Source organism: Chiloscyllium plagiosum, unplaced genomic scaffold (assembly GCF_037043375.1).
Source record: "Chiloscyllium plagiosum isolate Xiang-an unplaced genomic scaffold, Cpla_swu_hap1 HiC_scaffold_35, whole genome shotgun sequence".
In the NCBI taxonomy this organism is placed as follows: domain Eukaryota; kingdom Metazoa; phylum Chordata; class Chondrichthyes; order Orectolobiformes; family Hemiscylliidae; genus Chiloscyllium; species Chiloscyllium plagiosum.
Window position 1 is genome coordinate 49,477,522 of NW_028270173.1, and position 23,506 is coordinate 49,501,027.

Consider the following 23,506-nt stretch of genomic DNA (forward strand, 5'->3'; position numbering starts at 1 on the left):
GTTTTCTTATTTGCACAAAGACCTTTCTGACTGCGGATATATACTATATATAAAATACACAGCTTTGGTTGTTTCTTTTCCTTTCTTGTGTCAACATAGACTCCCTTTGTAAAAGAACATCAGCAGCCTCGTGTGAATATGTTTCAGTGACTAACCTGCATGGTAACCCCATCTACAAATATTCCACCTCGAATCCAGGTTTCATTCCAGGATTGGACTGTCCTTGGTGACCGTCAGCTGGAACCAGAACATCATTCAAACTGACGGGGATTTTGTTCCTGCAGATGGAATAAGTGTGACACAGACTTGCAGGAAGTGACTGAGGGAACAGAGTGTCAGGAATAAAATCCATTTTCATTTATTCACGTTTCTTACATTCTCATTATTCAAGCACTGTATCATTTTTCAAACGAGAATTACATTGTACCAAAATATAGCTGACATAGTTTAAAAGATTCTGACAGGATTGATCAGGTGCAATGATTTTTTTTATCAAAAGTTATTGCCTCAGTATAATCATTAACATGTCCAATTGGAGGATGGACTTGAAGCTAAAATCCCATTCCTGGAGAGTGGACAGGTCAGGGGTCACTTTACAATTCTCTCCTGTTAATATCTCAAGGATTGTGTGGGTCATTCAGCTGGTGAGCCTGCCCCTTTCCTCAAGTATGGTCAAGTATGTGTCTGAGTGTGAGAGGGTGTGTGCATGGGTGTTTGTTTGGAGGAAAAGGTAGATTTTCACTCTTCCCCCCCAACCCCCCCCCCCAGCAGCCTGGGCCAGACATTAAGTCAACATGTGTCAGCCTGAGTAACACTCAGTGGAATGTAACTCTGTACTTGCAAATCCCTCTCCATCATTCCCAACACTCTGTCCCCTCAGTCACTTACTGGGAGCTGTTGTGTAGGTCTCACTTGGGGAATCTGCAGAAACAAAATAAATGTCCATTAGAATGGGGAATAATCCATTCTCAAAGGATGACAATACAGTGTGTGGGAATTGAGGTTCTGTAAGAAATCCTAGTTCCCACATTCCTTTCCATCCTCACCTTTTATGGAGATGCTGGCGATCTCTACCATTCCATTGATATTCAGTCAGTGAGGAGGTGAGAGTGTGTGAAGGGTTTAATGATCAATATTAGCCCTGGACTGGGCCGACCACCTGAAGGAAAGTCAGACAGGGGACAGGACGTGTGTATACGTGTGTATGTGTGTGCGGGGGTTTATTCAGTTCCATTCCCCACAGTGCCCTGTACTCCCAGTACTGGAGATTCCCCCACACTCACCCTGTCCCCTCAGTTCCACATTCCCCTCCCTCTGATTCTTACCTCTTCAGGGCTTTTTCCAGATGATCATTCCGAATCTTGCAGCCATTGCAGCGACTAATCCAATCACAATTCCAAGATGAGCATATCCTGCACTGTTTTTCGGGACTTCTGAAATACATTTGAATAACATCAGGATTATCTCTGTTCCTGGATCCGTTCCCAATTCGTGTCGATTCGAGACAATTGAAAAGAACTTATCCGTTGGGACTTGATGGGGTTGGGTCAACATTGGTTTGACCGTCACTCAGGTTCACTCTCCTAAAGTCCCTAAAGATCTTATTGAAGGGGGTGTAAAGAACGTGTTGTCCCAATCTAGGGGGATAATATCCATGTTTACAGAAGGCGCTAGATTGAGAGACGGACTGAAGGGACAGTAACAGAGTAAATGAGTGAATTCCATCTGCTTCAGTTTTATCCAATGTGGGGAAGTGTGCAATCATCCACTTTAGATCTGAGAAAGACAAATCTGAACCCTTTCCTGCTGTTGTGAAATTATACAATGTTAAATATAGTACATTTAGCAAGGCCATGTATAAACATCATAACAATCTCATGCATGTTCCATTAAAAAACACAAAGTTATTCGAGTGTTGGCCTTTAACTCAAGGGGGTTACAATATAAAGTGACAAAGTGCATCTTCGGTTAGACTCTATCCAGAGAATGACATTGTGTCCTGAACATCAAACCTCACATCAGACAGACTGTACTTGGAGGGAGATATCGTGGAGATTCAGTAGAGTGAATGATAAGCACTGGACACATTAACCTCATTAATCTGCTCCTGGGATGTGGGGGTCACAGAGACAGAAATGGCTGCAGCACAGAGAGAGAGAGACACCCTTCAGCACATCACGTCCGCACCAGTTAACAACAACCAACAAACTGTTCTAATCCCATTTTCAAGCACTTGGCCATAGCCTTGTTAGCCTTGGAATCACAAGGGCACATCTAAATACTCCTTAAATGCTGATGAGGGTTTCTGCTTCAACATCCAAACACACAGTGAGTTCCAGATTCCCACGACCCACTTTTCCTCACCGCTCCTCGGAACGTTCTCAGATTTAATGTGGATGTTCTCAGACTTATATAAAATCTATTGGCCCTGTTCATTGATCTCTCCACCCCACAGGGGGAAATGTTTCTTCTGTCTGCCTTATCTGTGCTCCCCATGATTTTATACACCACAATCATGTCCCTTCCAACTTCGATCTCCCCTTGCCGTATGTAAAACAATCCCAGTCTGTCTCATCTCTCTTCATAACGGAAACTTTCCAGACCAGGCATATCCTGGTAAATCTCCTCTGCACCCTCTCTAGTCCGACCACGTGAATGAACGAATGATTTCATTGTTATGTGTATTTTACAGTGAGAAAACAGTAAGATACAGTGAGAAGATTTTTCACTGTCACCACAATCTGAGGCCATTTTGATTAGTTTTAAGAACAAGAGGACAGCACAGTGGCTCAGTGGTTAGCACTGCTGCCTCCCAGTGCCAGGTATCCAGGTTCGATTCCAGCCTCGGGCGACTGTCTGTGTGGAGTTTGCACATACTCCCCTTGTCTGCATGGGTTTCCTCCCCCAATTCAAAGATGTGCAGGTCAGGTAAAGTGGCCATGCTAAATTGCCTATTGTGTTCAGGAATGTATAGGTTAGGTGCATTAGTCAGGGGTAAATGTAGAGTAATGGGTTCAGGTGGGATATTCCTCGGAGGATCAGTGTAAACTTGTTGGGCCATAGCACCTGTTTCGACACTGTTGGGATTCTATTTTTAAAAAACCAAAAAAATGAGAGTTAAAGCTTCAAGGGAGTCCATGAGTCCTGATCATCGATGATGCTGCACCACGATCCCTCTCCCACTGCCTCGCCCACTCTCTACACTGGACCCAACCAACGCTGAAACTGCCACTCTTAGGCACCATCTTGTATATCTGGGCCAATTCTCCTCTGCCACCGCCTTGCTGCCACCTGCACCGGATCCACCAACATCAGAGTCGCATCTCTCACCATTTGGCCAACCTCACCAATGTCACTATGAGGCCCTCCCACCACTGTATCTCCATCACTAGAGCTGGGTCCAACCAATGACGAAGTTACTGATCCTCAGGTGCCACCTTTTGCTGCTGAGCCTACCCTACCAACATCGCCTCCGCTGGGTAGCAGCTGCCAATTCTGATGCCAGCTCCCCATGCTCGGCCCTGGTAAAGTAAGTAAGCAAGGCTCACTTACCACCATCACAAGGTCCACACTAGGCCCAGTCGAGTCCACACTGGGATACTTTGCTGCTGCTGATGCTGTTCAAGCTCAGGGAAAGAGGTGAGTACAAACAGAAAGACCAAAAAAATGTGGAGCTACACTCCACCGCCATCTTGATGACACATCATGCCTGTAAATCTTTTTTGATTACATTAGATTCCTGATAGTGCGGAAACAGGCCCTTCAGCCCAAGAGGTCCACACCGACCCTCCGAAGAGTATCCACCCAGACCCATTTTATTCTCTTTTTCTTCCTGTCCGGGAGCAGAGGGAGACAGAGTGGAGGTGATCTTGGAGACCAGGAGGTTGCCGGGAAAGTAAGAGAACAGTATAAGTTCTTACCTTCGAAGCCCAAAGCCTTTTTCCTGTCTGAGAGCAGCGGGAGACAGAGCAGAGGTAGTGGTGGAGACTAGGAGGTTGCCGGGAAAGTAAGGACTTAGTATAAATTTGGGCAGCGGCTAAACCCGAGATACTACACGTGTAGTATCTCCCTCCTGCACCCCCCCCCCCCCACTCTAACCAGAAGAAAAGGATTCTGTAAGGTAAGGCTTTCTTTTACTTTCGTTTCTTTCATATATTTAAGTGCATTGTTTGGTTTTAGTTAGTTGATATAAAGCTAAGGCTTACAATGGTAGGGGACCTCAGACCCGTGGCATGTGCCTCTTGCTTGATGTGGGAGCTCAGGAACGTGGCTGACGTCCCTGACTCTTACATTTGGAAGAAGTGTGTCCAGTTGCAGCTCTTGTTTGACCGTGTGATGGCTCTGGAGCTGCGGATGGACTCACTGTGGGGCATCCGAGAAGCTGAGGAGGTCGTGGACAGCACGTTTAGTGATATGGTCACACCGCAGGTTAGAACTGCTGAGGGAGACAGTGAATGGGTGACCAAAAGGTAGAAAAAGAGCAGGAAGGCAGTGCAGGTGTCCCCTGCGGTCATCTCCCTCCAAGACAGGTATACCTGTCTTGGAGGGAGATGGCTCACCAGGGGAGGGCAGCAGTTGCCAGGATCATGGCACCGTGGCAGGCACTGCTGTTCACAAAGGCGGGAAAAAGACTTGTAGGGCCATAGTCACAGGGGATTCTATTGTAAGGCGAATAGATAAGCGGTTCTGTGGCTGAAAACGAGACTCCCATATAGGCACCAACGATATAAGTAAAAAAATGAGATGAGGTCCTGAAAGCAGAATTCAGGGAGCTCGGAGAGAAGTTAAAGGGGAGGACCTCACAGGTAGTGATCTCGGGATTACTACCAGTGCCACATGCTAGCCAGGGTAGAAATGAAAGAATAGGCAGGATGAACATGTGGCTTGAGGGATGGTGTAGGAGGGAGGGGTTCAGATCTGTGGGACATTGGGACCGGTTCTGGGGAAGGTGGGACAATTACAAATTATCGGTCTACATCTGAACCAGACTGGAACCAATGTCCTTGGGGGAGTTTTTGCTACTGCTGTTGGGGAGGGTTTAAACTAATGTGACAGGGGGCTGGGAACCAGAAGAGAAGACTAGTAGACAGCGAGGTGGACACTGGAGACTATAAGGATCATGAAGTCAGCATTACCAAGGGGAAGAGTAGGCAGACAGCAGATGAATGCAAAAGAACTGGGTGGCCTGAAGTGCAGATACTTTAATGCAATGTGAGTAAGGCAGATGGACTTAGGGCTTGGATTAGTGCCTGGGAGTATGGCGTTATTGAGATCACAGAGACTTGGTTGAAGGAAGGGCATGATTGGCAACTAAATGTTCCAGGATATAGATGCTTCAGACAGGACAGGGAGGAAAGTAAAAGGTGGGTGGAGGAGTTGCATTGATGGTCAGGGATGATATCACGGCTGTGCTAAAGGAGGACACTACAGAGGGTTTGGGTAGTGAGGCATTATGGGTGGGGCGGAGAAATAAGAAGGGCTCAGTTACATTGTTGGGGCTGTATACAGGCCTCCCAACAGTGAGCGAGAAGTAGAAGAACAAATAGGTGAACAGATTATAGAAAGATGTAAAGGCAACAAGATGGTGATAATGGGAGATTTTAATTTCCCCAAAATTGACTGGAATACACTTAGTGTCAGAGGTCTGGATGGGGCAGATTTTGTAAGGAGCATCCAGGAAAGTTTTCTGGAGCAGTATGTCAATAGTCCAACAAGGGAAGTGGCCATATTGGACCTGGTGTTGGGGAATGAACCAGGTCAGGTGGTAGAAGTTGCAGTGGGAGGTTTTCTTTGGGAATAGTGACCACAATTCTGTAAGTTTTAGAATACTCATGGACAAAGATGAGAGTGGTCCTAAGGGAAGAGTACTAAACTGGGCCAAGGCCAATTACATCAAAATTAGGCAGGAGCTGGGAAATGTGGATTGGACACAGCTATTTGAAGGGAAGTCCACATTTGAGAAGTGGGAGGCTTTCAAAGACAGGTTAAAGATAGTGCAGGATAGGCATGTCCTTTTGAAAACAAGGGATAGGAAAGGCAAGATTCATGAACCGTGGATAATCGGAGAAATCATGCAACTAGCCAAGAGGAAAAGGGAAGTGTACATAAGGTCCAGGCAGCTTAGAACAGAACGGGTCTTGGAGGAATATCGGGAGAGTCGGAACAATCTTAAATGAGAAATCAAGCGGGCTAAAAGGGGTCATGAAATAAGGAGAATCCCAAAGCCTTTTATTCATATATAAGAAGCAAGAGGGTAACTAGAGAAAGGGTTGGTCCACTAAAGGATAAGGAAGGAAGGTTGTGTGTCGAACCTGAGAAAATATGTGAGATTCTCAATGATTACTTTGCATCAGTATTCACTGAGGAGAGGACATGAGATTAGAGAGAGAAGTTTGTTTACTCTGGATCACGTTGACATAAAGAGGCAAGATATGCTGGGTAGGCTGAAGGATATTAAGGTGGACAAATCTCCAGGACTGGATGGGATCTAACTCAGGTTGCTGAGGGAGGCGAGAGAGGAAATAGCTGAGACCCTGATAGATATCTTTGTAGCGTCCTTAAACATAGGTGAGCTGCCAGAGGACTGGAGGGTTGCTCATGTTGTCCCCCTGTACAAGGAGGATAGTAGGGATATTGCGGGTAACTACAGACCAGTGAGCCTGATGTCAGTGGTGGGAAACTTGCTGGAGAAGGTACTGAAGGATAAAATCCATTTATATTTAGTAAAGAATGGGCTTATCAGTGATCGGCCACATGGTTTTGTGTGGGGGAGATCGTGCCTTACCAACTTAATAGAGTTCTTTGAGGAAGTGACCAAGTTGATAGATGAAGGAAGGGCTGTAGATATCATACACATGAACTTTAGTAAGGCATTTGATAGGGTTCCCACGTAGTAAACTAATGGAGAAAGTGAAGTCACATGGTGTGCAGGGTGTTCTGGCGAGGTGGATAAAGAACTGGTTGAGCAACAGGAGACAGGGAGTAGTAGTTGAAGGGAGTTTCTCCAAATGGAGAAAGGTGACCAGTGGTGTTCCACAGGGGTCAGTGTTGGGGTCACTGTTGTTTGTGATATACATAAATGATCTGGAAGAGGGCAGAGTTGGTCTGATCAGTAAGTTTGCAGAAGATATGAAGTTTGGTGAGGTAGCAGAAAGCATAGAGACTGTCAAAGAATACAGGAGAATATGGATAGACTGGAGAGTTGGGCGGAGAAGTGGCAGATGGAGTTCAATCCAGGCAAATGTGAGGTGATGCATTTTGGGAAGTCTAATTCTAGAGCGAACTATACCGTAAATGGAAGAGCCTTGGGAAGAGTTGTTGGGCAGAGGGATCTGGATGTATAGGTCCATTGTATCCTGAAGGTGGCTGGACAGGTGGATAGAGTGGTCAAGAAGGCATATAATATGCTTGCCTTCATTGGACGGGGTATTGAGTATAAGAGCTGGCAGGTCATGTAAAAATTGTACAAGACATTGGTTCGGCCGCATTTAGAATACTGTGCACAGTTCTGGTCGCCACATTACCAAAAGGATATGGACGCTTTGGAAAGGGTGCAGAGATGATTTCCAAGGATGTTGCCTGGTATGGAAGGTGCTAGCTATGAAGAAAGGTTGAGTAGGTTAGGTTTATTTTCATTAGAAAAAAAGGAGATTGAGGGGGGACCTGATTGAGGTCTACAAAATCATGAAGGGTATACACAGGGTGGATAGGAATAAGCTTTTTCCCAGGCTGAAGGATTCAATAACGAGAGGTCACATATTCAAGGTGAGAGGTGAAAATTTTAAGGGGGATACACGCGGCAAATACTTCCCAGGATCCATCATGTATTCCCTTGCCTTGGTTGTCCTGCCCCAGGGCATCACCTTCGCCTTATCCAGAGTGAATTCCATTTGGCACTGATCAGCCCACCTGACCAGAACATCTATATCTTCCTGTAATCGAAGGCTATCCTCCTCACTATGTCCCACCACACTCATTTCATATCATCTGAGAACTTACTGATCAACCCTCTAACATTCAACTTTACGTAATTTCTATAAATCATAAACAGCAGTGTTACTGGCTGGTCTCGCATTTATAAATCAATCCTAATTGGTCAGAGGGCAGTTGAGAGTTACCCACACTGCTGTATGACTGGAGTCACATGGAGGTGAGAACGGCTGATTTCCACCCAAAAGGGAATTCATGAACCAAACAGGTTTACACAACAATGGTTTCATTGTCATTATTAGACTCTTAATTCCAGATTTTCATTCAAATCAACTTCCACCATCTAACAAATAGAATACAAACTCAGGTCACCAGGATGTTACTCAGGTCTCTGGATTAATAGTCTCGTGATAATACCACCACGTCATCACCTCCCCTCCTCACTAAAAGAGGGAATTCCACCCACTATCATTTTACCCAATCCGAGGAAGTGTGAGTCCAAGAAAATCTAAGGTCAATCTCAGAAAGAGCTATCAAAGGATTTTCATAAATTTTAAAAGTTTATGCATTGTAAAAAAAATTGCATGGATACACACAGACACACAGACTCCAGTTCCTTACCCCACTGATAGAGCTGGGCCTCTGCCAGGCTGCTGTGGTCAATGTGACGGGAGTATTGATCCTCATCCCCAGCATTGATCTCAATCTCTTTCTGGATCTGATGGGTCCCATCGTGGTTCGGTCGAACCCCCGAGGATTGGGTCTCAGACATGACCTCTCCATTCCTTAGCCAGGTCACCTCGATGTCTGCAGGATCAAACCCAGTGACTAGGCAGGAGAGAGTGAGCGGCTTGTCCTGACGACTGGGCTCCCTCCTGGAGATGAACACTTCAGGCTGAACTGTGATGGGAAAAGGGTGAAAACACAAACAATAGACAGACACTGAATGGAATGGGAGAGCAGTTTCATAGATCAGTGAGGTTAGATCAGAACATGGAACAAAACTGAAATACACACCTTTCCTTCCAAAATACTGCTTTCCAGCTTGCAAATATCTCTTTAAATCCCGAACAAACCCTTGCCCTAGATGTGTTTCCCAATATTTGTTCCAGAATTAATCAGAATCCCATTTCTCTTTAGTCTTCACTGCATTGTGATTGGTTGTGATCCATCTCATTCTATCTTGATCGAAGCTGAGGTAATCCTTTCCATAAAATCCAAGTCGCATCGATCTCTTAATATCGCCGTCATCAGTGATTTCAACAATTGTTATCCATTGAAACGTGTGAATTCCCATCGGTGATCAAACAGAAAATAGTATTAAATTTTTTGCAAATAAATGACAACTTGCCTGATCTGAGGGGAGGGTAATCTAGTATCAAATAGAATTGGAAATTATACTCCAGTAATGAATGATATCAGGAGGTTAGTGCTGGAGTCGGACTGAGTGGGGTGATCCAGGGGTCAGCACTGGGAGACGGACTGAGTGGGGTGATCTAGGGGATAGACTGAGTGGAGTGACCCAGGGGTCAGTGCTGGCGGGTGGACTGAATGGGGTGATCCAGGGGTCAGTGCTGGGGTATGGATTTGATCATCTCCACTGCTTTATCTCTCAGATATTTCCTACAGAGCTTCTCACTATCCTCTCACACTGCCTGTTGGATTCACATTGCCCATTCTGTAATATTGGGAAAGAGCAATGTCTCCCTCCCCCCAACCTTATGTATGAACAGACATTGAGACCCAACAAGCTGCCCATTCCTGGAGGATCACACCCATCTCACCAGATTCCCATTCACTCAATCGTAAACCAACTCCTGATCTTCATCAGTATGACACACTTCATAAATGCATACCTCTGGCTCACACTGTGTCACATGTGGAATGTGGAAATGTTACAAGGAACAATATAACTCAGGCTCAGTACCTGCCTGTCACTCATTGGAAAGAACCACTAAAATTAAGTTTGTTTTTAAAAAGCAAGTTTCTTAATCTCTAGGAATGCTGAAGTGTGATGTAATTCATTACTGTAAGAGGTAATTTCGGTTTAAACTTTAAGATGTGCCTGGACCACAGACTGATCTATAATAAAAGACAAAACCTTTGTTTCTTTTCTAACAACCATTTTATATACTCAAAAGTAGAGTAGTTTAAATTGTGCAGAATGCTGACAATTTGTGAGCTATAGTAAAAGCAAGCAGGCTCTTGATTAATGAAGCCATTCACACAGCAGAGAAGGATGAGTCCTTCGCTGATAAGACTCCAGGATGGGAGTGCGACTTGAGACATCTGTTTCAAGATTAAAGCTTTTGACTGATAAGACTACAGGGTGAGAAAAACAACAAACTTTGGAGACTCTGGAGCCTTTTGTTGCAGACTTTGTGATAAAAATAATGATGTTTTTAAGAATGTGAACCTCATGGCTTGTTGGAGCCAAGGAGAGGAGGGACTTGTCCTATAAATAATGGAGACTTTGTAAGCCTCAGCGCGCCTTTTCTTTAAGGGTGCCCGACTCTGCAGACTTGACTTGTTAATAAAACTTTGTTTTCCTGAATTTGTCTAGAGCGATTATTGAGAAGCGATTTTCGTTTCTAACAACTTGGGGGCTCGTCATCCGGGATCAACACTCCGGCCGCAAGGGGGGTTGAGGAAGGATATCGGAGAAGGTGCACCCTGCTGAGTTCAGCAGTCCCTGATTCCTTGCTTGTCGCCCCGCGCGGCTTGAGGGAGTGATATCCGGGAGGCTCAGGAAAACAAAGGAGGGGTGTACCCGAGGCAGTGGGGACGGTTAACGATCGAGTAATTTCGGTGCACCGAACCCAGGTAAGAAAAAACTTGCGGGGACCGTGTTTCCGGAGGACTGGGTACCTACGGGGTGCCTGTGGATTTTTTTTTCTACAGAGACGTGGGACTCAGGAATCTGGAGGCCGGGGCTCGCCTGTGAGGGATTTTGCAGAGACCGTGTTTGAGGAGGAACGTGTACCTACGGGGTGCCTGTGATTTGTGTCACAGAGACGTAGGACACAGGAATCCAAAGACCGGGGGTGCCTGCAAAGGAACCTGGGCGATCACGGGACTGAAGGCTACATTGTGATAGATTATCACGGGAAAAATACGAAGTCCTCGGAAATGGGAAATAAGGGATCTAAGGTGATTAAGGGAAAGGTAGGCTTAAACAGGGACAATGACACATACCCCGGGGTACCTGACGATAGTCCGTTAGGGAGAATGCTAAATAATTGGGATCAGGCTGGAAGAAAGGGAAAATCTAAAAGGAAGATGGTAAAATACTGTCAAAAGTGGTCCCAGAAACCTATTCAGGGCGACTCAGTGTGGTGGCCTAGATTCGGTACTGACGAAGACTGGGTCCGGCAAGCCCTCATTTTATATGTCAATTCAAAACCTGATGTTAATCTGGAAGAAAGTGATTATGCCCTTTGTTGGCTGCCGGTTACGATATCTTGTCAAATGCAGGTAACTAATAAAGACTCGAAAGGGCAGAAAGAATGGGACCCTTTAGATCACTTACCGTCGCCCTACGTGACCCCGTCTGCCCCACAGAATGTTCCTTCGGGTGACGACGATTCAGGGGAAGGGGAAGAAGATGGGGAGGAATCACAAACTACCTCAGGGGTACAGACCAGATCTCAAGCTGAAAAGGGTCACAGACAAAACCCTGTCTCGATTGCAAGAATGAATCCACTCCGGGAAGTGCCCATGGGGGGCAAGGAAGGAAGGACGGGATATGTGAACGTTCCCTTGACGAGTACTGAAGTACGGAATTTCAGGAGGGAGATGAAGGGTCTACTAGAGGACCCCATGGGACTTGCTGAACAATTGGATCAGTTCCTGGGTCCGAATACTTACACGTGGGAAGAGATGTGTTCCATCATGAAAACATTGTTCTCTAGCCAGGAGCGTCAGATGATACGACAAGCTGCGCTCTTGGTCTGGGAGAGAGAGGGGGGAGAAGGAGGGGAGCAGAAGTTTCCCCTCACCGACCCCGAGTGGGATAAGAACACGGAGGGAGGACGGCGCAACATGAGAGACATGCGGGAATATTGGATAAAAGGAATAAGACACGCAGCCCCAAAGGGGCACAATTTTACCAAGGCCTTTGGTAGTCATCAAAACCCGGAGGAAACCCCTACGGACTTCCTAGACAGGATTAGGAAGAATGTGCAGCAGTTTGCTGGGGTGGACCCTGAGACGGACGTGGGGCAACAACTCATACGGGTAGAGTTTGTATCAAAGGCCTGGCAGGACATACGAAAGAAGTTAGAGAAAATGGATGATTGGGATAGTAAATCTTTAAGTGAATTACTACGAGAGGCGCAAAAGGTGTTTGTGAGACGGGACGATGAGAAGCAAAGGAAGGCGACAAAGATAATGATGCAAACGGTGCAACAAATGACAGCTGGAAGAAAGGAAAAGGGAGAGCCGTGGCAGAAACAGGAAAGGGGAGAGTCGTGGCAAGAGCAGAGGAAAAGAGAACCATGGCCGGAACAAAGGAAGAGTGGAGGAACGCGAGACCGCGACAGGGAAACGAAGAGGACACTCAGATGTTACTATTGTAATGAAGAGGGACATTTTAAATGGGAGTGCTCCCGCTACAAGCGGGAGGTGAGGTCGTACGCCCTGATGGAGGAAGATTAGGGAGGTCGGGGGTTCCTACCCTTGGGGCAAAAGGACTATCGACAGGAACCCCTGGTAAACTTGAAAGTAGGGCCCCAAGGATCGGAGATCACATTTATGGTGGACTCGGGAGCCGAAAGATCAAGTATAATCCAAATACCCCCCGGCACCCGAGCAGGAGGAAAAGTTATGGGGGTATCTGGAATTGGAGGACAGAAATTACAAGTCCCAGTGGTAGAGGACGTGGAAATTGGATATGAAAACAGAACTACTAAACGAGACCTCCTTCTACTGCCATCGGCGGGATTTAATTTGTTAGGAAGAGACTTGCAGGTCAAACTAGGGATCGGAACGGTACCAAGTAACGGGGAAATGGTGGTAAGGTTGTTCGCCCTCACCGAAGAAGATGATCAACAAATAGACCCGGAAGTTTGGTACCGAGAGGGGAACAGAGGGGGTCTAAACATCAAACCTCTCCAAATCACCATGTTACCAGGAAGAGGCCCGGTAAGAAGGAAACAATACCCGATTGCGATGGAAGGACGGGAGGGGTTACAACCTGTGATAGAAAGATTAATCACAGATGGACTACTGGAGGAATGCATGTCCCCTTTCAATACTCCAATACTCCCTGTGAGGAAGCCGGACGGGACATATAGGCTGGTGCAAGACCTGCGGGGGTTGAATGAAGTAGTCCAGGCTAGATACCCGGTGGTACCTAATCCCTACACGTTAATGAGTAAAATTCCCCCCGAACATGAATGGTTCAGCGTAATAGGTCTGAAGGATGCTTTTTGGAGTTGCCCCCTTGACGAAGAAAGTCGGAACCTTTTTGCCTTTGAATGGGAGAATCCCTTCACAGGACGAAAGCGACAGTTAAGATGGACGGTCTTGCCGCAGGGATTCACGGAGTCACCCAATTTGTTTGGACAAATACTGGAGCAGATCTTAGAAGGATTTCAGTGTAACGCGGAGAATCAATTGCTCCAATATGTCGATGATCTCTTACTCTCAGGACCAAGAGACGAGGAGGTACGAGCAGACACCGTTGCCCTGTTGAACTTCCTGGGGAAACAGGGTCTACGCGTCTCCAGGACAAAACTCCAGTTTGTGGAGCGAGAAGTAAGATATCTGGGCCATCAAGTCAGTAAGGGGCACCGCCGTATCACGCCAGAACGAATATCAGGAATTACGGGTATGCCAATACCCAGGACGAAGAAGGAAGTCAGGCAATTCCTGGGACTAGTAGGGTATTGCCGGATATGGATTGAAAGTTACACCACTTTAGTAAAATTTTTGTACGACAAACTGGGAGAAGAAGGACAAAAGGTGGACTGGTCAGATGAGGAGGAGCAGCGATTTAATATTATTAAAAATAAACTGATTCGAGCTCCGGTATTGGCTTTACCCACCCTGAAGGAACCGTTCCAGTTATATGTTAATAGCGCCGGCGGAATTGCCCAGGGTGTGCTCACTCAGCTGCGGGCAGGGAAACGTCAGCCGGTTGCATTTTTGTCAAAAATGTTAGACCCTGTGTCACGTGGATGGCCGACCTGTATACAGGCAGTGGCAGCTACGGCAATGTTAGTAGAAGAGGCCCGAAAACTTACCTTTGGAGGAAGGATCACAGTATACTCCCCACATTCGCTTAGTGCCATACTGGCTCAGAAGGCTCACCGCTGGTTAACAGACTCTCGCATCCTAAAGTATGAGACGATTTTGATGACCGGGAACGATCTCAATTTTGCAAAAGATCTCAGTTGCAACCCAGCCCAGTTTCTGTACGGACGTCCTGCAGACGGGGAACAGGAGCATGATTGTGTGGAATTTGTGGACTTGCAGACCAAAAGCCGAGAGGACCTGCAAGAAGCCCCGCTGGGTGAGGGACAGGAACTGTATATCGACGGGTCCTCCCGGTGCATCAGTGGAGTACGATACAGTGGCTATGCTGTTATAGATGGTGCAACGAAACGGACGATTGAGTCTGGACGACTGCCCGGGAAGTGGTCAGCCCAATCCTGTGAGTTGTACGCCCTCCAGAGGGCCCTGAAGCTGTTGGAAGGGAAAGTGGGGACCATATATACTGACTCAAAGTATGCATACGGAGTCGTTCATACTTTCGGGAAAATCTGGAAAGAGCGAGGATTGATAACTTCCCGGGGAAAGGAATTAGCTCACGAACAAATGATCAGCCTAACGTTGGAAGCCCTGGCGTTACCTACGGAACTTGCAGTAGTCCATGTACCCGGTCACCAGAAGGGGTCGACACCGGAAGCGGTGGGAAACCGGCTGGCAGACGAGGAAGCCAAGCGGGCAGCGGTCGAAAAATCCGTCCAATTGTTAACGTTAATACCGTTGAGGGAGGGCCTCGCTAAACAACCCGTCTTCACCCAGGGGGAGATTGATAAAATGGATCAATTGGGTGCCCGGCTAGATACTAACGGGAAGTGGACGGTTCCTGATGGGAGACAAGTACTAAACAAACAGATCACCCGGAGTATTCTGCACCGATTACACCATCAGACCCACTGGGGGGTGCAAGCCATGTGTGACACAATCCTGAGAGACTATGTATGCAGGGGGATATACACATTAGCCCAACAAGAGGTAGTCGGATGCCCCACTTGCCGGCGAATTAACAAGAAAGCCATGCGTTCTATGCCAGCTGGTGGTCAGCCCCTAGCGATTAGGCCATTTCAGAGGATCCAAGTTGACTTTACAGAATTACCCCCAGTACAGAGATGGAAATATCTGCTAGTAATAGTAGACCATTTCACTCACTGGGTAGAGGCTTTCCCAACTGCCAAAGACGATGCACCAACCGTGGCCCGACTGTTGTTAGAGAACATAATCCCGAGATATGGCATAATGGAATCTATTGACTCCGATTGCGGGACGCATTTTATTTCTAAGCTACACCATTTGATCTGTAATGCCCTGGGCATCCAATGGAAATTCCACACACCCTGGCATCCTCAGAGTTCGGGTCGAGTTGAGAGAATGAATGGCACGCTCAAGACCCAATTGACTAAGCTGATGTTAGAAACTAAGTTACCCTGGCCAAAGTGCCTGCCCATTGCCCTAATGAGGATACGTACGGCACCTCGCCGAGATGTCGGGGTTTCCCCCTATGAAATGCTCTTCGGATTACCGTATTGGAGTAAGGTTGATGGATGTCCCACTCTACAAGGGGGGGATGTATTTATCCGAACCTATTTACTGGCCTTATCCCGTTCTTTTGCAGAACTCCGAAGGAAAGGTCTCCTGGCTCAGACTCCGCCGCTCGACTTCCTCCTGCATAAGGTGGAGCCCGGAGATTGGATACTTGTTAAGACCTGGAAGGCCGAAAAGCTCCAGCCGCGGTGGGAAGGACCGTTCCTGGTTCTGTTAACAACTGAGGCAGCTGTTCGAACGAAAGAAAAAGGGTGGGTCCACGCATCAAGGATAAAGGGGCCCGTTCCGCCTGAAGAAGAAAGCACCTGGACATGCGAACAAGGGGACAAGCCGTTGTCGGTAAAACTGAAAAGACAGCAATAATGAACTCTACTTGGACTGTACTGGTGGGGATATTGATCAGTTTACTCCTGTATGTGGGGGAGGGTGAGGGGAGATGTGACAAATGTCGAACTACAGTAAGACTTGGGATTCGAATCTATTCGGGATCATTTGTGTCCCATTCCTATGTGGACGATAGGTGTTACGATGTGAGTGCACGCCATGAATGATGGGAGGATGGGAGACCCTATTATCAGGTATATAATAAAGGATACGGTGGCAAAATCCATGGATGCCCTATAAATGACCGCTGGGTGTGTATTAGCAAAACTGGGAGGTGGGACCTATCCTCCGTGTTGCTCAGGGAGCAGGTTGACAGAGTCAAGGAGACCAAGATACAGATCCCTGATCGGTGGTTGGGGAAAGAGCAAGACCGACAGGGAACGGTCGTGCTCCCTAAAGTGCCATCTGTATACGAAGAGGTAGAAGGACAGATTAAACTCCCTGATGTTACACAAAACCTGTTTATTGATCTCACCTCTAGAATAGCCACTGTTTTAAATGTTAGCAATTGCTGGGTCTGTGGGGGGCCGCATATGTCGGAACAATGGCCGTGGACTGGTCAAAGCTTAGACATAGGGGAATTGCTGCAAACCACTTGGACTCGTGACAACGACAGAAAAAGCCAGGGGTGGAGACTGACAAACAGCCCTGAGGGCCAGTTCTGTATTGAAGGCAAGGGGACCGTGAAGGTAGGGATTAGCCCCTGTCAGAATATATTGGATGCAACCACGCGAGTATGGTGGCCTGAGAATATTGCTTGGTACATTGCAAACCGAGATCATCAAAATTGCATTCGGTTACGTTCTGATTCCTCCTCTTACGAGCTCAGTGCTGACCCTTCCGATGGCATGAAAAGAGTGTGGAGCGGTGGTTGTCAGGGGAATCAATGCTGGAATAATCCTGTCCAGACTCTGCCACGGGGTCAACAATCCGAATACTGGAATTGCAGTGGTCCTGGTCTTTATGAGGGCGTCCCTGGGGTAAAGGAGTTGTGGGATGACGTTGTGAGGCAGGGAGGGCCTGCTCCAGATGGCCTATTTTGGATATGCGGTAATCAGGCATACTCCAAACTGCCCATGGGATGGGCTGGGGTATGCTTCCTGGGTCTAATACGACCTGCGTTCTTCCTATTACCCCGGGAGGAAGGCGATGATTTGGGAGTTAAACTCTTTGACTCCCTGCGTAGGTCGCCAAGGGATATCCAAGTCGGTGATTGGGGGGATGAGTGGCCACCGGCCCGGATTATTGAATACTATGGGCCGGCTACTTGGGCACAGGACGGATCATGGGGATATCGTACTCCTATCTATATGCTAAATCGAATTATCAGGCTCCAAGCAGTCGTAGAGGTCATTACTAACCGGACTGCCCTGGCCCTAGAGCTGTTGGCTCAGCAGCAGGATCAGATGAGGGCTGCTATATATCAAGACCGACTTGCCTTGGATTATCTGTTGGCCTCAGAGGGGGGTGTGTGCGGGAAATTTAACCTGACAAACTGCTGTCTAGAAATTGACGATAATGGTAAAGCGGTTTTGAAAATTTCCGATGAAATTCGGAGATTGGCCCATGTGCCAGTACAATCTTGGCGTCCTCTTAGTGGCATCGGATGGTGGGATGGTCTCCTAGGTGGTAGCTGGTGGCGCACGGCGTTGCTGGTGGTTGGGGGCGGCATGATTCTTCTTCTCGTATTACCCTGCCTAACTCTCTGTATTCAGTTTTTAATTCAGAAAAATATTTCCCGACTCCAGGCAGTGGTGGTTCCACAACATGGGACACGGGAACTTAAAGTGATGTTGCTGCGAAAGACCAAGGATTTCCCGGGCCCTTGAGGGAAGGGGGGGGGCTTTTCTTGGTCAGGCACATCTTAAAGAAAGAAAAGGGTGGAATTGTAAGAGGTAATTTCGGTTTAAACTTTAAGATGTGCCTGGACCACAGACTGATCTATAATAAAAGACAAAACCTTTGTTTCTTTTCTAACAACCATTTTATATACTCAAAAGTAGAGTAGTTTAAATTGTGCAGAATGCTGACAATTTGTGAGCTATAGTAAAAGCAAGCAGGCTCTTGATTAATGAAGCCATTCACACAGCAGAGAAGGATGAGTCCTTCGCTGATAAGACTCCAGGATGGGAGTACGACTTGAGACATCTGTTTCAAGATTAAAGCTTTTGACTGATAAGACTACAGTGTGAGAAAAACAACAAACTTTGGAGACTCTGGAGCCTTTTGTTGCAGACTTTGTGATAAAAATAATGATGTTTTTAAGAATGTGAACCTCATGGCTTGTTGGAGCCAAGGAGAGGAGGGACTTGTCCTATAAATAATGGAGACTTTGTAAGCCTCAGCGCGCCTTTTCTTTAAGGGTGCCCGACTCTGCAGACTTGACTTGTTAATAAAACTTTGTTTTCCTGAATTTGTCTAGAGCGATTATTGAGAAGCGATTTTCGTTTCTAACAATTACCTTTAGTAATTGTTTTAAAAGGAGGCAATGTGGGAGATAATTTGGACACAGGAAGGCTCCTACAAACTTGCAAATGATGAAAATTGAAGTTTGATACTGACCAGGGTGTTAGGGATAACTTCCCTGCTCTCTTCAAAGGTTCATCAATATAAAGCCAACGGAGACTCTGTTCAGCATCTCATCTGACAGACAGCAACTTCAACAGCACAGCATTCTGTACAGCCTGAACTGGCATGTTCAGTGTAATTGCTGTGTTTATGCCCCAGGGTGGGGACTTTGTACCAAAAAACCTTCTGATGCAGAACCCAGAGGGACACCACCTACACCACAGTCAACATTACCATTCAGAAATTCCCCATCACCGATCTTACCAGATGTCTGGTTTGTACTTTTCATCATTGTATTCAGATTCTCCTTTGCCATGTCTGATCGTGTATTCCCGAGACCTGTGAGATATTGCCAGTATTCTGCATCAAAATAGTCCACCATGAACTGCTGACGAACATTAGTGTCATGATAATTGAGTTGAACTCCATTAACTATCGCAATGTTACTCACCTCCGGAAAATCCTTAATGCCAGAGACTGCCGTGTCGATCACAGTCAGTGAGTCGGTGTCTGCAAATATCAGCTAAAGAAGGGGTTAATAACCATCTACACAGTACTGAAGACTTATGCCCCAGAAATTCCTACGCACCTAACCAAGATGTTCCAGTACAGCTCCAACACCAGCCTCAATGTGACAATGTGGACAAATCCAACCCAGTGAATTAACCATCCCCATCAGCCTACTCTCGATCATCAGTAAACTGATAGAAAGTGTCATCAAGCAGCAATAACTTGCTCAGTGACACCCAGTTTAGTTTCTCCAGGGGCCACTGAGTTCCTGACCTCATTATAGACTTGGTTCAAACATGCACAAAAAAGCTGAATTCCAGAGGGCAGGCAAGAGTGGCAGCCCTGGATATCAAGGCCACGTTTGACCAAGTGTAGCATCAAGGAGTCCTGCCAAAGTGGGAATCAGGGGGAAAACTTTCTGCCGGTTGGAGTCATACCTGGCACAGGAGAAAATGGTTGTAGTTGTTGGAGGTCAGGCATCTCAGCTCCAGGACATCACTGCAAGAGCTCCTCAGGGGCCTTCTCTCCAGTATAAAGTCAGAAATAGGGATGTTCACTGATGATTGCACCATGTTCAGAATTGTTTGTGATTCCTCAGGCACTTAACCCGTCCATTACCAAATGCAGCAACACCTGGGCAATATTCAGGAAGAGCTTATGCTCGAAACGTTAACTCTTCTGCTCCTCGGATGCTGCGTGACCTGCTATGCTTTTCCAGTGCCACACTTGTGACAATATTCAGGCTTCGGCTGGTAAGTGGCGAGTTATACTGGCAGCACACACAGGCCTCATGTACTGACCAACTGAAACCGGTGAGAATGTAACTGTCTCCCTTTGACATTCAATGGTGTTGTAATCACTGATTGTCCAGAAACTGAAGTGGATGAACCACATGTATACTGTATGCAAAAGCAGGTCAGATGTTGGGAATTCTGCAGTGAGTAACTGCTGACTCACGGCCTGCTTAATTGTTAGCCCATCCACAACACTCACTCCTTACATGAGGGCATCACAGCTGAGCCTGGGCTGGGTTAAACATGGAGTATCCTTCTCCTCCCCGCAGGGTTTACAAGACTTTAGACCAGGAATGATGAAGCTGTCTGGCTTCTCCCAATCGATGTGAAAATTAAAATTCTCCATTGGAACCATTTCCATTTTGCTCGGAGCTTCTCTGATCTCAGGATTTCTACATCCTGCTGTCAGGAGACCTGGACACAAATCCCATCAGTCTCCCAGACTGTGCTGCCTTCAATGTGTAAAAGATCAGGCTGGCTGTATAACAGGCGGCTGGTCAAACATCCCCCATTTCAAACTCTCCCCAAGAGATTCACATTCACCCCAGACAGAGAGAGAGAGAGAGAATGGAAAGCTGAATTCTGTACTTACCGGGAGACCCGGGAAAAACACAGGGAGATGGAGAGAAGGATCAGCAACATTCTGGGAATCCACTGTCGTTATTCCCATCAAAAACGGATTGGGGTAAAAGCTGCTGATAATGGACTGGAAATGACAAAGAAAAACGTCTGTAGTGAGTCCATTCTCCAAGTTCGATGGAAATTTGATCACTGCCTCCAACTCAAACAGAGAGGGGAATGATTGGTTCGTATCAGGAAAAAACACCCAATTAAATGTGAAACCGTGAGCCTGTCCCCAGTTCCCGGGATCCTGAAAGGCAGACACACAGGGGTTTGACACCAAGAGCTGCAGGTTTGAGACGCTGCCCACATCAGGAACAGGGATCGCTCCAGGAGGTGAAAGCACAGACCGTGTGCTGCAGCTGAATTGGGAGGGAAATCCTCATTCTCCATCCGACAGCTCCGCTCCCACTCTTCATTAGAAAGGACAGTGATCCCTATCCAATTATAAAAGCTGGTCATGTGAGACCCTGAACTCTCATCTCTATCCGGGTGGATGCATCCCTCTTTGCATCCGTTTAAACTTGTACATTTCCCCGTGTATCCAGCGTTATGTGTTAAGATCTGTGTGTCTGGATATGGAAGACACTGTTTATCCCTGCACACAGTGACCTGGCTGATGCAAGACAAGTACCAGATGTCCCTGAGCTCCAGAGTGGGGTCCTGAAGGGCCCATGGTCTGAGAGTTACTTCTGGAGCAGGCCTAGAGTCAGTGCAGTCTCAATCAATGGGTGGGAATCAGATAGCTTCCCAGTCAGATCTGGAGTCAGGCAGGGCTGCCCTCTCTCTCCTGCATAGAGCCATTTGTCAAGTCCATCAGGAAGGATGTGAGCCTGAGAGGGGTGACTATTCCTGGCAGCGGAGGCCTGCAGGTCAGGCCTCCCTGTACATGGATGATGTCGCCATTTTCTGCTCGGATCAGCTGTCCGTGCACAGACTCATGTGCATATGTGACCAGTTCGAACGGGCCTCGGGGGCCAAGGTAAACCGAGATGAGCGAGGCCATGCTCTTCGGGAACTGGGCTGACCAATCCTCGATCCCCTTCACCATCAGGACCGAGCACCTAAAGGTGCTGGGTATTTGGTTCGGGGGGGGGGGGCTGGGGTGTGCGCCAAGTCTGGGGAGGAGCGTATCAGCAAAGTGAGGCAGAAACTGGGCAGATGGAAGCTACGGTCGCTCTCCATTGCGGGAAAAAAATCTGGTCATCAGGTGTGAGGCACTGTCATTGCTGTTATACGTGGCACAGGTCTGGCCTATTCCCAGAACCTGTGCTGCTGCAGTCACCCGGGCCATCTTCCAATTTATATGGATGTCAAAGATGGACCGGGTCCGAAGGAACTCGCTGTACAAAGATCTGGGCAACGGGGGAAAAAATACACCCAATGCCACCCTCACCCTGATGGCCACCTTTGTGTGTGGCTGCATCAAGCTGTGCGTGGATCCCCGGTACGCAAACACCAAGTGTCACTACGTACTGAGGTTCTACCTGTCCCCGGTGTTGCGAAGGATGGGCCTGGCCTCGCTGCCGCGGAACGCTCCGTGTAGTTGGACCGTTCCGTATCACCTGTCCTTCGTGGAGATGTTTATGAAGAAAAACACCTTTGACCACAAGTCCATCAGGAAGTGGTCAGCACGTCGTGTCCTTGAGACCCTTCGGGAAAATGTTTACGTATGTATGGCATAACCAATTGTACAGATTATCAAAATATTTTATGAATAAAGTATATTTTTGAAATAAAAAATTTTAAAAAGGCCTAGAGTCACAGAGAGTTGTAGAAACATACAGCATGGAAACAGACCCTTCAGCCCAACTCGTCCATGCCCACCACCAGGTTCCCTAAACTAGATTAATCCCATTTGTCTGTGTTTGTCCTGTATTCCCCTCGACCTTTCCTGTCCATGTACCTGTCCAAATGTCTTTTGAATATTGTAATTTTACTCACCTCTACCACATCCTTTGGTAGCTGGTTCCATATACCCCCCACCCCTTGTGTGAAAAACTGGCCCCTCAGGTCCCTTTAAATCTTTCCCCTCTTATACCTCTATCCTCTAGTTTTGGACTCCCCTCCTCTGGGGAAAGGCCACCTCTCATGTTTCTATGTTCCAATGAGTGCAGGCTAATCTACTCAAGCTCTCCCCATCAGACTGAACCTCCATATCTGGGACCAGCTGAGTGAACCTTCTTCAGACTGCCCTCACTACCAGGATATCCTTCCTTAGATAAAGGGCCAAAACCTGTTCACCGTCTTCCCACTAGGTCTGACCAGTGCCCAATCTATAGTTTTTACAAAACCTCCTTACTTTTACACTCCATCCTTTTGAAGTCAAGGCCAACATTCCATTTGCCTTCCGGCTGAACCTGAACACCAGCTTTTTGTGATTCTGGGGTGAAGACCCTGAAATCCCTCTTTCCTGTGGCTTTCTCCATTTGAATGATATTCAGTCCCTGAATTTGTCCTGACAAAGTGCAAAACCTACATTTTTCCACATTAGATTCCATCTGCCAAGTGTTGGCCCATTCAGTCAATCTCTTTATATCCCTCTGCAGACACTTCATGTCATCTTCATCACTTGCCATCCCACATCATTTTGTATCATCCTCAAACCAGACTGTATTACATTCACTTTTCTCTTCCATGTCATTAATATCTTTTGTAAATAGTTATGGCCCCAACACTGATCCCTGTGGCAGTAGTTACAGGCTGCTATTGTGAAAACGCTGCCTTTATTGGAACTCTCTCTCTTTAATTCCTTTGCTAATCCTTAATCAATACTAATATACTACCTCCACCATCATTGGCTCTTATCTTATTAAGTAGCCTCATATATGGGCCATTATCAAAAATCCAGACATTTCACCCACTGCTTCCGCTGTATCTATCTTGCTTGT

General features: G+C 46.9%; 1 protein-coding gene and 1 pseudogene across 2 annotated transcripts; one reads left to right on the forward strand and one right to left on the reverse strand.

The window, feature by feature from the left end:
• Positions 1–880: 880 nt before the first annotated feature.
• LOC148140819 (uncharacterized) lies at positions 881–23,194 on the reverse strand (annotated as a pseudogene). The gene is made up of 5 exons (XR_015752985.1): positions 22,918–23,194; positions 18,955–19,200; positions 8,551–8,829; positions 1,326–1,433; positions 881–921 (listed from the first exon to the last, which is right to left on the reverse strand). The product of XR_015752985.1 is annotated as an uncharacterized LOC148140819 (transcript).
• LOC148140820 (endogenous retrovirus group 3 member 1 Env polyprotein-like) lies at positions 10,725–17,977 on the forward strand. The gene is made up of 3 exons (XM_087979583.1): positions 10,725–10,752; positions 15,809–16,077; positions 16,947–17,977. Exon 3 carries the CDS (start codon positions 16,971–16,973, stop codon positions 17,949–17,951), a length of 981 nt encoding a protein of 326 aa, XP_087835709.1. The 5' UTR covers positions 10,725–10,752; positions 15,809–16,077; positions 16,947–16,970; the 3' UTR covers positions 17,952–17,977.
• Positions 23,195–23,506: the final 312 nt, after the last annotated feature.

Excerpts from the sequence above, each read along its gene's own strand:
- LOC148140820 (XM_087979583.1), top strand. The coding sequence starts at position 16,971 with ATGAAAAGAGTGTGGAGCGGTGGTTGTCAGGGGAATCAATGCTGGAAT.